This window comes from Pelophylax lessonae, assembly GCF_965119305.1.
Source record: "Pelophylax lessonae genome assembly, chromosome: 5".
Lineage (NCBI taxonomy): Eukaryota > Metazoa > Chordata > Amphibia > Anura > Ranidae > Pelophylax > Pelophylax lessonae.
This window is the reverse complement of record NC_138772.1, coordinates 450,115,701-450,128,567: the sequence shown is the minus strand read 5'-3', so window position 1 is coordinate 450,128,567 and position 12,867 is coordinate 450,115,701. Positions and strand designations below refer to the sequence as shown.

The following is a 12,867-nucleotide window of genomic DNA, read 5'->3' as shown; positions in this document are numbered from 1 at the left end:
TTTAGGCCAATGTGTATTCTGCTACATGTTTTTGGTAAAAAAAAGTTCCCAATAATTTTTTATTTTTTTTTTACTAGTAATGGCGGTGATCAGCGGACACTAAGTGACACTTTTGATACCTTTTTGGGGATCAGTGACACCAATACAGTGATCAGTGCTAACAAATATGAACTGTCACTGTACTAATGACACTGACAGGGAAGGGTTAACATCTGGGGAGATCAGAGGGTTAAATTTGTCCCTAGGGGGTGCTTGCTAACTGTTGGGGATGTGCTTTAACTGTGGGAAGATAGAGATCCGTGTTCTTGTTTAGCAGAAACACAGGATCTGTGTCTTCCCTACTAACAAAACGGTGATCTGCCTTGTTTACATAGGCAGACCGCGCATTCTACCTCTGTCGGGAAAGATTGGCGGGTCCCTGACAGACATCGGGTCCAGACCCGCTGATTGGCTTCCAGTTTGTCCAATCACAGCGGGAGCAGGTCTCCGCCAGTGCACGCCACAGACCTGGACGTGCACTATGACGTACCTGTATGTGATTCTACGCAAAGGAGCCACTGCCCCTCAGTAAATGTACGTGGGTAGATCGGCAAGAAATTAGGTTTGTCTGCATTATAAGTGTGAATGTGCTGCTATGTGCAGAAAATAGTAAAAATTATCTAGAACTCAATGCTAATGTGTGGACCGCCCTAATGGGCCTCCGGCCCACACAAGGGGAGTCAAGTATAACATATCAGTGATAGGGAAAATGGCTTCTCGGTCGTCCAAAAATCCCAGTGTGAGTCGAATTTCTTCAGTGAGAGAGAGTTAATGGCTAGAGATCTTTCAAATTGTTGGTTCGCTTTTATCAGTGTTATAACTTCCTGCATGGTTGGGGGTGTAGTGGTTTGCCATTTTCTCAAGATTAATAAGCGGACAGCCAGAAATACATGGGAGATCCATGAGTGGAAACGGTAGGGACAATTCTAAATGTCCAGATGTAAAATGGCTAGTGCTGAAATTGATGTGATGATGCATCCAGTGTGTGATGCTATATATCGAAAAACGTTATTCCATAGACTTGTTAGTGAGGGACAATCCCACAAAATATGCATGAGGGTGCCTGTGTGACCACATTAGCGCCAGCATTGGGGAGAATATTTAGTGGAGAAACCCGCCAGTCGATAGGGCGTACAATACCACCGGTTTGTGATCTTCATTGCCATTTCCCAGTGGGTAGCGCAGTGTTTGTGTTTATGAATAGTTTGTAGCACTTTTTGCCACTGGGGAATGGTATAGGCACCTTACACACGATACTCCTGTTAGAGCATCTACGTTTTCTGGCGTAATTGTAATGCGCGAATTTTAGCGCATTTTCGCACTTACGCGCTCGCGTGAATTCGCGCAAATGAGCGTAATTGCGCGCAAATTTATTCTAGCGTTCTGGATATTCAATTGACATTTTGGGTCATTTGAGCGAATTTGCGCGTTTTTGCGCGTTTGTGCGCGTTTTTGCGCGCATTAGGTGCAAATTACTGACCAAAAATGCAGATTTTTCTATTTTGTTCTTACTGAAGAAAACGCGGCGCTCATTTACGCGGCTGTGTGCATAGGCACATTAAGAATGAATGGGCTCTATTTTAGCTCAGAAAAAAAAAACGCTGTACTGAGCAATTTTAAGCTGCAGTGTGCAAGAGGCCTTAGGTAGATCCTAAATCGGTTTCCCATTTAAACATAGGAGGCGACTTGAGAAATGTGTTATTGTCTAGTAAGATGTCATAGTAGAATGAGACTCCTTTAGGAACTGGTGGAGAATCTGTGAATTGAGCCCAGATTTTTTTGTCTACAGTCAGGTCTTTGAGGGGATGGTCAGTCAGAAAGTGACGTATGCGGGTAATGGTATAGTGTGACGATGCAGGGAGATTGTATGCTCGTATTAGATCAGAGCTGGGGAGCAAAGACCCATTGCAGAAGCATTGTGTAACGTCTCGTAAGTTCCATTTGTGGAGGAGCCCTATTGGGAGGTCGGGAATGAACCCAGTCATTAATGTCACTGGGAGTTGTGTAGTCGGTAGGACATTGAGATTGTTCTGGGGTATGGTAGGCCGACGCCACGCATGCAAGGACGCTTGCATAGGAAGAGTGAGCGATTTCAAATCCCAGTTGACCCCTGTCGCTGAGGAGCAGTAGGTGGAGGTCTTTAATAGGGGCTACCCTAGATTCCAAGTCGACCCACAGTGGGAGGTTCGGGCTCCTAAGCCAATTTCGTGTTTGGGCTAGGTTGGTTGCCCAATAATAGGTGGGTAAGTCGGGCATTCCCGCACCACCCAATTGCTTGTGTTTAGTGAGTACTGATGTAGCACACCGTGCTTTTTTACCGTCCCAGAGGAATCTGTGCATGCATCTAGTCAACAGGGAAAGGCTAGTGGCTGGGAATGGGATTGGGAGGTTCCTGAAGAGATACAGGATCTGAGGTAAAACAAACATTTTGTAGGCTGCTAATTTCCTGCACCAGGCAAGCTCTAAAGTATCTATACGTTTAAGTTCAGAATTGGTTTTAGTGAGAATCCATTTTAGGTTGGTGGAGAGTAGCGCCGACGATTTTGCTGTAATGTCGATGCCCAAGTAGTGTATACTATCAGTTGTCCACGGGATAGGGATTGAGTGCTGGAGACGACGTTTGATATCTGGCCCCACCCCCAAATCCAGTATGGACAATTTGGTTGCATTCAGTCTATAGTAAGAGACCTTGCTAAAATCTTGGAGAGTTTGGTATGCTGCTGGTAGGGATTGGGAAGGGTTGGTCAGCATGAGGATAATGTCGTCAGCAAATAGATTCATTTTGTGGTGAGTCTGAGACTGAGAATCCCGATATGGTGGGGTGGGTACGTACAGTTTCTGCCAGAGGTTCAGTTATTAAATTAAAATATGGTTGGGGACAGCGGACAACCTTGCCTGGTCCCGTTGGATATGGGGAAGGGTTTTGAGAGAACGCTAGAGGTGTATACTTGGGCAGAGGGGTTGGAGTACATGGCGGAGATAGCAAATAAAATAAGGCCTGAAAAGCCACATTTTTTCAGGGTGGAGTGCATATATTCCCAATGAACCCTATCAAACGCTTTCTCTGCATCTATGGTTACGTCGGGCGATTTAGAATGGGCAGTGATGTGGGTGATATCTATTATACGTCTAGTGGCGTCTGATGTTTGACGTCCCGGCATGAATCCCATTTGGTCTCTCTGAATCAGATATGGCAGGACAGCTTGTATGCGTTTGGCGATGATTTTCGCAAAAATGTTTGCATCGGAATTTAGGAGGGCTATTGGGCGGAAGTTGGTGGGGGTGGTGGGGTCTTTGCCCGGTTTGGGAAGTGTGGTTATGTACGCTCCTAGCATATCTCGTGGTAGGGAGGCTTCTGTTGTCACTTTCGCAAATGCATCTGTGAGGTGGGGGTTAAGTAGAGGGAGAAACAGCTGGTAGTATTCGTTGGTCAGGCCATCTGGCCCAGGAGATTTGCCCTTAGGCAGAGATTTAATACTGTCAGCTATTTCTACCGGTGTTATTGGGAGGTTTAATGTTTCTAGCTGGGATTCAGTGAGAGTGGGCAGATTGATGGAATCTAGGAAACGGTTGATGTCTCGGTCTGTAGGTTGATGTTCAGAGGGGCTGTCTTTCAAGTTATATAAAGAACCGTAAAAGTCGGCGAAGGCATCAGCTATCGCTTGCGGATGGGAGATCCTGTGTTGGGAAGATGAGTCTAGCAGGAAGGGGATTCTAGATTTGGCCTGTTTTTGTTTGACCCTGTTGGCTAGATGTTTGCTAGCCTTGTTCACCTGTGTGTGATAGCTTTTGTTGAGGCAACGCAGGTGTTTGTCCGATTGTTCTAAATAATCGTAAATCTTGTCTTAGACAGAGTACGGCAGAGGAATCCGAATCTGATGGGGATTGTTTGTTTTTTTACTTTAAAGTGTGGATGCTGGAGAGAAGTGAATTCATCTTGGGCTGTCGTTTTTTTGCCCGAGCGTGCTTCTGGATGCACACCCCCTTAATGAAGGCCTTGTGTGCACCCCACAGCACCCAAGGGTCAGTCACTGATGGGGTATTAATGTCGAAAAACTCTCAGAGGCTTTTGTTAATGTGAGGGTCCTATTGTCACAGCACCAGACAAAGGCTGTCTGGATGGGCGCACCCTCCTCGATGGTCAGTTCGACCGCTGCATGATCCGACCATGTGATGTCCCGGACCACCGAGGAGGAAGACTTCCCCCAAAAGGTACAGATCTGTGACAAACAAGTCTATGCGGGATTAGGAACGGTGGGATTAGGAACGGTGTCTAGTAGAAAAGAACGTATAATCCCTTTCAGATACGTGCATCATATAAACGTTCAGAGTGCAACAAGCCCCCCAGTGAAACCGGTCCATCCCTGGGTGAACAGGAAGAATCCATCCTGGGGTTGACGACGAGGTTAAAGTCCCCCCATAAAAGTAAGTGCCCATACTTAACCTGGGAAATATGTTTAAGCAGTCTGCGCAGGAATATGAGCTGATGAGAATTTGGGGCGTAGAGGGCCACAATTGTCATCGGAAGTTAATTTACATCTCAGGTGAGGATGATAAAGCGTCCGGTGGGGTCTAGGATAGAATTGAGACGCTTGAAGGTGAGCGAGTTCTTTATTGCTAGCATGACTCCACCTTTCTTTTCAGGGCCATTGGCGAAAAATGTGTGGGAAGTCTCTGTTCAGGCAGGGAGGATGGTTTCTGGCTTGGAAGTGTGTTTCTTGTACCGCGACAATATCTGCCTTGCTAGAAGCAACTTCTCTCCATAGTGAGTGTCTTTTAGCCGGATGGTTTAGTCCGTTAGCATTAATGGATAAACATTTTATGGTCATGATTGTAACCTAGGAGGGAGTAATGACCAGTGGAGTCCGGAGTATAGCAGATAATGATATGGGCGAAAATGTCAAAGTCGGTGTGGACAAAGGTAGAATGCGAGCAAGGGTAAGACGGATATAATCAAGGAAAAAAAAAAAAAGGGTAACCAAGTGTAAGAAAAGGACTGTCCGGGAACAGGCAGTGCTGTTTCTGGGGTTCTTGAGGGCCATGTGGAATTACAGGAGTCCTATTGCCAGGGATACTGACGAGATGAGTCTTGGTATAGAAAAGGGTCCCGCAAGGGGGTCACTTCGCCTTAGCCGAGCGCTTGCGGGAGACCACCTGCCAAGTGTCATCTTGGTTCAAAGATTTTGGAGAGGCGGTCAATCCCGGTGATGCTGGGGGTGGAATGCTCCAATTGCGCAAGGCTTCCATCTCCTCTTCCAGGGTTCTAACCTGGACCGTGGTGCCTGCATTGGTGATAGAGAGAGTAGCCGGATACCTCCACTTGTGGGGTATGTTGCTGTTCCTCAACGCTTTGGTAATCGTGGCGAGGTTCCTTCTACTCTGTAGTGTGTTCCTGGAGAGATCCGGTAGTAGTTGGAGGCCACTGTACCCCTCTGGAACAGAGGTGGAGTTTCGGAACGCTTGCATGATTTGTTCTTTTGCATGGTAAAAGTGTACCCTCAACAGCACATCTCTGGGAAGGTCTCCTGCTATGAAGGCCGGTTTGGGCAGCCTGTGTACTCTCTGTGTACGATCTATCAAGAGTTCAGAACCAGATAGAGAAGGTAGCAAGGTGGAAAAAAAGAGAAGTGACATATGACAACAACTAGGATGGCATGACAGACTCCGAATACCTCTGATTTTGATGTTGTTCCTCCTGGAACGATCCTCTAAATCTGCCACCTCGGTTTTAAGCCATTGAATCGCTTCCCTTTGTGTATTGAATGTCTACCATGTCACTAAATGTGAATGCATGGTCTGATACTGCATGTTCAATGTGATCCACTCTGGAGCCTAGTGAAGTGATCTCAGAACTAAACTGCTGCATGCAAGACATCATGCCAGTGTGCATGGAGGTCTTCAGGGACAGAAGCATGTCCTTTAGAACAGTATCTGAGACAGGGTGACCCCCTGTGTGAGAGGCAGTGAGGCAGGGGAAGGTAGGCTGTGAGTCATACCTGTGTGCTGCTGAGGCCGACTGGGTGACTCTTTCCTGGGCTTGTTCTTGGCTGGCCTTCTGGATGATGGCGAGGGAGGAGGTGAAGCTGAGCCAGAGGAGTTGCCACTGTCAGGATTTGCCACCGTTCTGAGAGGGAGCAGGGCTGATGGAGATGGATGGATCGGGTCGGCCACACTACGGCGATGGTGTGAGTGTGAGCTGCCGCCATCTTGCTGGAGACCATGGATGTGCTCTATGAAGAAGCCCGCCAGCTTGTTTAGCTGGCCGGGCACTTTCTTGCGGCGGGTCATCGGTGCGGGCAATCTGGAGGGTGTGTAGAGCGGGTGAAGCCGGTGGTATGTAGCGGGGAGCCGTGTAAGCGATCAGTGTCCTGGGTGGCAGAACAGAGTTAGGAAGCCGCCATCCGCTTCGCCGGAAGCCACGCCCTTCCTGTAATAGTGACTTCTAACACTATAATACAGCAATATTAAACAAGAAGAACAGTGTGCTTGTTCATAAACAAACCCTATATGTGTTCATAAGATAGTCCATATCGGCCCTCGATATATCATTTGATCTTTAATATATACACAGTACCTTGAAAAAGTATTTATACCCATTGAGATTTTCCACATTTTGTCATGTTAAAGCCAAAATCATACGTGTATTTTATTGGGTTTTATGTGATAGACCAACACAAAGTGGCACATAATTGTGAAGTGGAAGTAAAATGATAAATGGTTTTCAAACTTTTTTACAAATAAATATGTGAAAAGTGTGGCGTGCATTTGTATTGAGCCCCCCTAGTCAATACTTTGTAGAACTACCTTTCACTGCAATTACAGCTGCAAGTCTTTTTGGGTATGTCTCTACCAGCTTTGCACATCTAGAGAGTGAAATTTTCCCCATTCTTCTTGGCAAAATAGTTCAAGCTCTGACAGTTTGGATGGAGAGCGTCTGTGAACAGCAATTTTCAAGTCTTACCACAGATTCTCAATTGGATTTAGTACTGGATTTTGACTGGGCCATTCTAACACATGAATATGCTTTGATCTAAACCATTCCATTTGTAGCTCTGGCTGTATGTTTAGGGTCCTTGTCCTGCTGGAAGTTGAACCTCCATCACAGTCCCATTTCTTTTGCAGACTCTAACAGGTTTTCTTCTAAAATCTATGTATTGGGGATGGGTTATGGCGCTGCTCTATATGCAATGAAAACTAATACTACATCCTTAGAGGTATTAAAGGTTCCAAAACCCACAAAATAAATCGGCTATGTGCAACATATGAAAAAAATTATTATGTACAAAAGCTACTAAAGAGCAAAATATAAATTATTGTGCAACATTGGTAAAAAATATGTGCAAAAATGGTAAAAGTGCAGGTGCTACCATAGTGCCCAATTTAAGTGAGCTTCGAATTACACTCAAAACATGAACAATCCATGAAATCACACATTAAATGTAAAGTGATCTGTGCTTGATAAACAATTCATGGGTAGTGTGCAGTGTCCTATAAATTTGGTGTTCCCATTAGCCTTGTTGATCCTTTTGGTGGCATCAATAAAAGGGACGTTTCTTGACGGTGTTACAACCAGGGGGCTGTGCCACAGCATGCAATGTGCCTGGTGTCTCCACTCGTGTCCCCCTCCTGATCTTACACTCACCAGCTGTCTCTCCCCTTGCAACACGGATATCCAGCTTTTTCAGCTATACCTGGCTGTATGCTGTATCCACACCCCACATTTTGGTGGCCTTTCCTTGCAGTCTCCAGCACCATTTAGTGAAATACAAATCGCTTGAGTCAAAATACCAGTAAGTCTGGGACGCGATGTGCTCCACGGACCCGAACTGGAAGTGTCCCAATGACACTAGGCTCTGCCTAGCTTAGCGTCATTGCGACACTTCCGGTTTGGGTCTGTGGAGTGCATCATGTCCCAGACTTCCTGCTGTCCTGACTTGCCTGCTTCAGCATCCTGCTCAGCGAGCAGCTGTGACCCGTTTTCAACAGACAGCGGGCTGAAGGATAGAGCTGGTCCAGGCTGGGGCAAGATTGCGACAATGAAATCGGGATCCACCCACATGCCTTGACTGGCACCCTGCTCAGCCTCTCAGCGAGTTAAATGCTCCAGCCCTGTCCATAGCCCAGCACTCCAGTGGGCGAGGGGGGGGGCACAGAGCAGACAACGGTGACTGACCGCCTAGCTTAGCGTCATTACAACACTTTCGATTTGGATTTGTGGAGCGTATCACGCCCCCAACTTCCTGCTGTTTTGACTTGCTTGCACCAGATCCTGCTCAGCGAGCAACTGTGACCCGCTTTCAACAGACAGCGGGCTGAAGCACAGAGCTGGTCCAGGCTGGGGCAAGATTGCGACAATGAAATCAGGATCCAACCACATGCTTGGACTGGTGCCTGGCTCAGCCTCTCAGAGAGTCGCTGAGAGCCTGAGTCTGCTGCTCCAGCCCCGTCCATAGCCCAGCACTCCAGTTGGGGGGGGGGGGGGGCAGAGCAGACAATGGTGACTGACAGCAGATCTTTGCTCAGGGAGCTCTCAGAATCAGCAAGCAGCCTTCCCTGCCAGGAGAACACAGTGAATATTGCTAGCAACTATAACAGCCACTAACAATAATTGCATGTAATCGATCAACTTTGGTACGTTTAGCCTGCCCATGCTTGGTTCGAATCTTGGACGGTTCCCGCTGAACCGGTCGATATTCGAACCTGCTATGGCCAGCCTAGGTGTTTTGTTTTTCTTATCCTTTATGCAATGTGTAAACTATGATTCTCATAGATGTTGTTTTATTGTGCTGCAAATTGTAGAAGTGGCTCACTGTTTTGGTTGTTGAAAATGACAAAACATGTCAATATAAATGTGATCTGATTTTGAAAAATATGTAGAGAGATGAATTATTGTATCTAATCCAGTTTTTTTTTTTGGATGCATTGCAGAGCTAGAGAATGGCACACATCAAGGCACCATCATCTGCATCCATGTGTGACTCTTCTTTTTCTTCTGTGCTACCCACTCCTGCCACCAGTGCCAGTCAGATGAGTGTGCAAAGCTCCCAGAATGGGTCAACTACAGAAACGGCCACAGGCAGCCCCCCTGAGAGTTTGGTAGATTCTTCTTCCTCTGTGAGCTCACCAGGTGTGGCTGCTGAAGATGGGAAAGCCAAATTCTTGGAAGGTACAGTCAAATACGTTATAACAACTGCTGTATAGTGTACAGAAAATGGTGGTGCTTAAAAGCGAACCTATCAATTTGCCCATTGAGACCAAAGCGACAGGTTCTCTTTATGGTCCACTTTCCCTGTAATATTCCTCGCACCATCCCATTCATCCTTCACAGCCCCAAGTCAACTGTGTCACAGTTTAAACAAGGCTTTGGATCTTCTCCGTTGATGGGTGGCTTAGAGAGAAAAAGGGTGGAGGGGGACATGCTCTCCCATACCTGATATTTCTAAGGGCTTTAGTTGTTGAAGGAGCACAGGGAAGGAAATATTGGTGGCTGATGAGGTTGGCTATAAAGACAACCTTTTACATTTGTCCTGAATAATCAAAAAATAAATAAAACTGCTTACTTTAAAATGTAAACTTTTACTTCACCTGAGATTTTTTCCATAAGCTTCTAAGGATATACACCAAGCATGGATAAAAACAATGAATACATTTATGTATCTGTGAGAAATGTTTTGAATGACATTAGGGCAAATACCAGATTATGTGAGGAAATTGACATCCTGTAACCGCTTGTACAGCAGCACTAAGCCTACGGCTAGCCATACATGTTTAAACTGCCTTGCTGGCTGAACCAGAGAAATCACTCAATTACTCCATCCACAGTAAACAATGGGTGAGAGGGCCAGACCTATCACAGACTTCTGCAGGAGTCATTATGGACAGATGTCAGAGCAACAATCATAAAGGATGATCTCTTGGGACATGGGAGAAGATGGAGGGTGCATGGAAAATCCTCTCAAAGCTAAACTCCAGGAAATCCACTAAATGCACAGATCAAATGCATATTAGACTTCATTCACACGCCTGTAAAAATCTTACTAATGTAATTACATGTGTTTTCTAGGAGAAAAATTCTTGATCAGTAAAATACTTAATACTATAAAAGATATACTGTGCTTAAATGAAAGTGATAACTTGGTTGAATAAAAACAATCAGTACAGCTGCCAACACCTGATCCTGAATCAGAGAAACCAGATCTCAAAAGGTATATAATAATAGATGGTGTAGCGCTATAATATATCAATACAAATGAACCATGCAGTCCATTAGTCCATAAGGTGTTTTACACACGATACAATATTGATAGTAATGCTCTTAGGAAAATTCCACCACGAACATGTTGTGCAGTCCCAAATGCAAACACTCAAATCCTGCAAGATCCAAAGCCGAGTGCAAAGATAGCCACCACCAAAGGAATTGAATTGGCCTCTTACCAAAACACCATGATCCTCATTACAGGGATTATGGTCAGCGGGAAATCAAGTCTGGAACTGCAAAAAGGTCACACACCAGCTCTCTCATCGATCGTCCCGCTCCTCTCACAGATTCTTCTCCCGCAATCAGCTCATTCAGTTACCCAGTAGTTCTCAAATTCTCATTGACGTCCTTCAATATCCTGCTTATACCCCAGGAAGACCAAACAGCCCACCGGTGAAAGTCAGGACGTCTAAGCAGGATATTGAAGGACGTCAATGAGAATTTGAGAACTACTGAGTAACTGAATGAGCTGATTGCGGGAGAAGAAATCTGTGAGAGGAGCGGGACGATCGATGAGAGAGCTGGTGTGTGACCTTTTTGCAGTTCCAGACTTGATTTCCCGCTGACCATAATCCCTGTAATGAGGATCATGGTGTTTTGGTAAGAGGCCAATTCAATTCCTTTGGTGGTGGCTATCTTTGCACTCGGCTTTGGATCTTGCAGGATTTGAGTGTTTGCATTTGGGACTGCACAACATGTTCGTGGTGGAATTCTCCTAGGAGCATTACTATCAATATTGTATCGTGTGTAAAACACCTTATGGACTAAATGGACTGCATGGTTCATTTGTATTGATATATTATAGTGCTACACTATCTATTATTAAGTAAAATACTTATGTATAGATGCGTTTAAATACGTAAAGACGTGTATGTGTACATAATGAAAATATATATTTTCCCCTTTGTTAGACTTAATTTACATACATACAAATCTGTATACATGCATGTACATGGATTCTGTCTTACGGATCTGTATGTAGTGCATGTTTATAATAATGGGAAGAAAGCTGCGCACAAAGAACAATGAGCTAAAAAAGGCTGCTAGTACAAAGTATATCAAACCAAAAAAAGCAATGTGAAGATGGTACAGCGCCACTAAGTAGAATAATTAACTAGAGGAAAGGAGGTGAACCAATGTCCATGAGTCCATGTGGAGGAAAAGGATTCAAATGCTGAAAATGTAGCCACAGATCCAACAAAAGTCTTGCAAATGGAGTTTCTTGACAGAGATCACACAAACAATAAAGGATGTACCCTTACCGGACAGTTGGACCCCCTGTTAAGGAAGGTCAGACAAGCATGTGAAGTCCGTCTCCAGAAACAAGTAGACGACCCAATTCCTCTCCGAACAGCCACAGAACATCCGGATAGGACCATGGAACCGATAAACCTCAATGGACCCCAGGTGTACATAAGGGATGACCTCCAATAATGCAAATGGGGGCGCACATGGTGAAGTATGTACAGATTTTATTAATAAAAGAAAGGTAAAAAAACTCACATGTAACTGCTTGATACAGGCATGTTAATCGATTGATTGGCCGCGGCTGGAACAGCGTGACTGCATGGGGGCTAGCGTGCCTGACGCGTTTCGTCCTGCAAAGGCGTTTTCAAAGGCAAAAGCCCCCCACATGCAGCACGCTTTTATAGGGTGCCCCAGATCGTTTGGAATGCGGCTCTGTAACCACTTCCGGTGCGTAATGACGCACTTCCGCTTCCAGTGCGTGACGACGCACTTCCGCTTCCGGTGCGTGATGACGCACTTCCGGTCGCGGCGTGCGTGATGACGCACTTCCGGTTTACCGATCAGCATCGCTGTGAGGCGGAGCTGAACTTACAGAAGCCTGGCATAGGAAGCTCGGGAAAGAGACAGGGAAGACAGTCAGCAATGGAAGTTGGAGGTCCCCCGACCGCCCAAGGCCAGCCAGAAAGGACCCATCACACTGCAATCCGTCCCCCCCAGACAAAAAACAAACCTCCAGCCAGCAAATTGGGAATTGTGGTCAAAACACATTACAAACGATCTTATGTGCAATGTATAATTAATATTAAAAACAAGTGAGTTTGCAACCAGGTCAAATACAGAAAACACAAATAAAACAAATGCATTATATGTAAAACCAAATTAAATAAGTTACAAACCATATCAAATAATAAAATTCAAACCCATCTGCACGCAATAAACTGAAAGTCCATGATGTATATGAAATACCATGGTACTCAATCTAGTGCATTGCCCAGTGGTTCCTATCTATCAGCTGGGACAGCAATATCATCCAAAGCTGTTCAGAGCAAGGAAAGAAACAATGGGATAAGCAGATTGACAGTAAATAAATGGTGCTTCCTTAACGGAGTTGTACATAGGGGTACAGAAAAAAGGCTCCCAAACAGTGCACTCAAGATAATATAATCAGATGTGGGTGCAATGCCGGGGATGCTGGGACACGAGAAAAAGAACCAATAGACAGCAAGTAGAAGAGGGTCTAGGGAGTCAATCTGCCTATCATCTGTTATTGATAAAGCAGTTGACATCCCAATCCACGTTGAGACCAAAGGGGGTGTAACACT

At 45.4% G+C, this 12,867-nt stretch overlaps 1 protein-coding gene across 4 annotated transcripts in view; it reads left to right on the top strand.

Annotated features, from left to right (window-relative positions):
* The window catches only part of STAU2 (staufen double-stranded RNA binding protein 2), a 559,013-nt gene that overhangs the window by 64,096 nt on the left and 482,050 nt on the right, over positions 1-12,867 (top strand). For all 4 annotated transcript variants that reach the window (XM_082259761.1, XM_082259759.1, XM_082259760.1 and 1 more), the window contains exon 2: positions 8,968-9,205. In XM_082259761.1, the coding sequence (XP_082115887.1) occupies positions 8,977-9,205 (229 nt within the window). In that variant the 5' untranslated portion in view covers positions 8,968-8,976. The remainder of the gene's footprint in view (positions 1-8,967; positions 9,206-12,867) is intronic.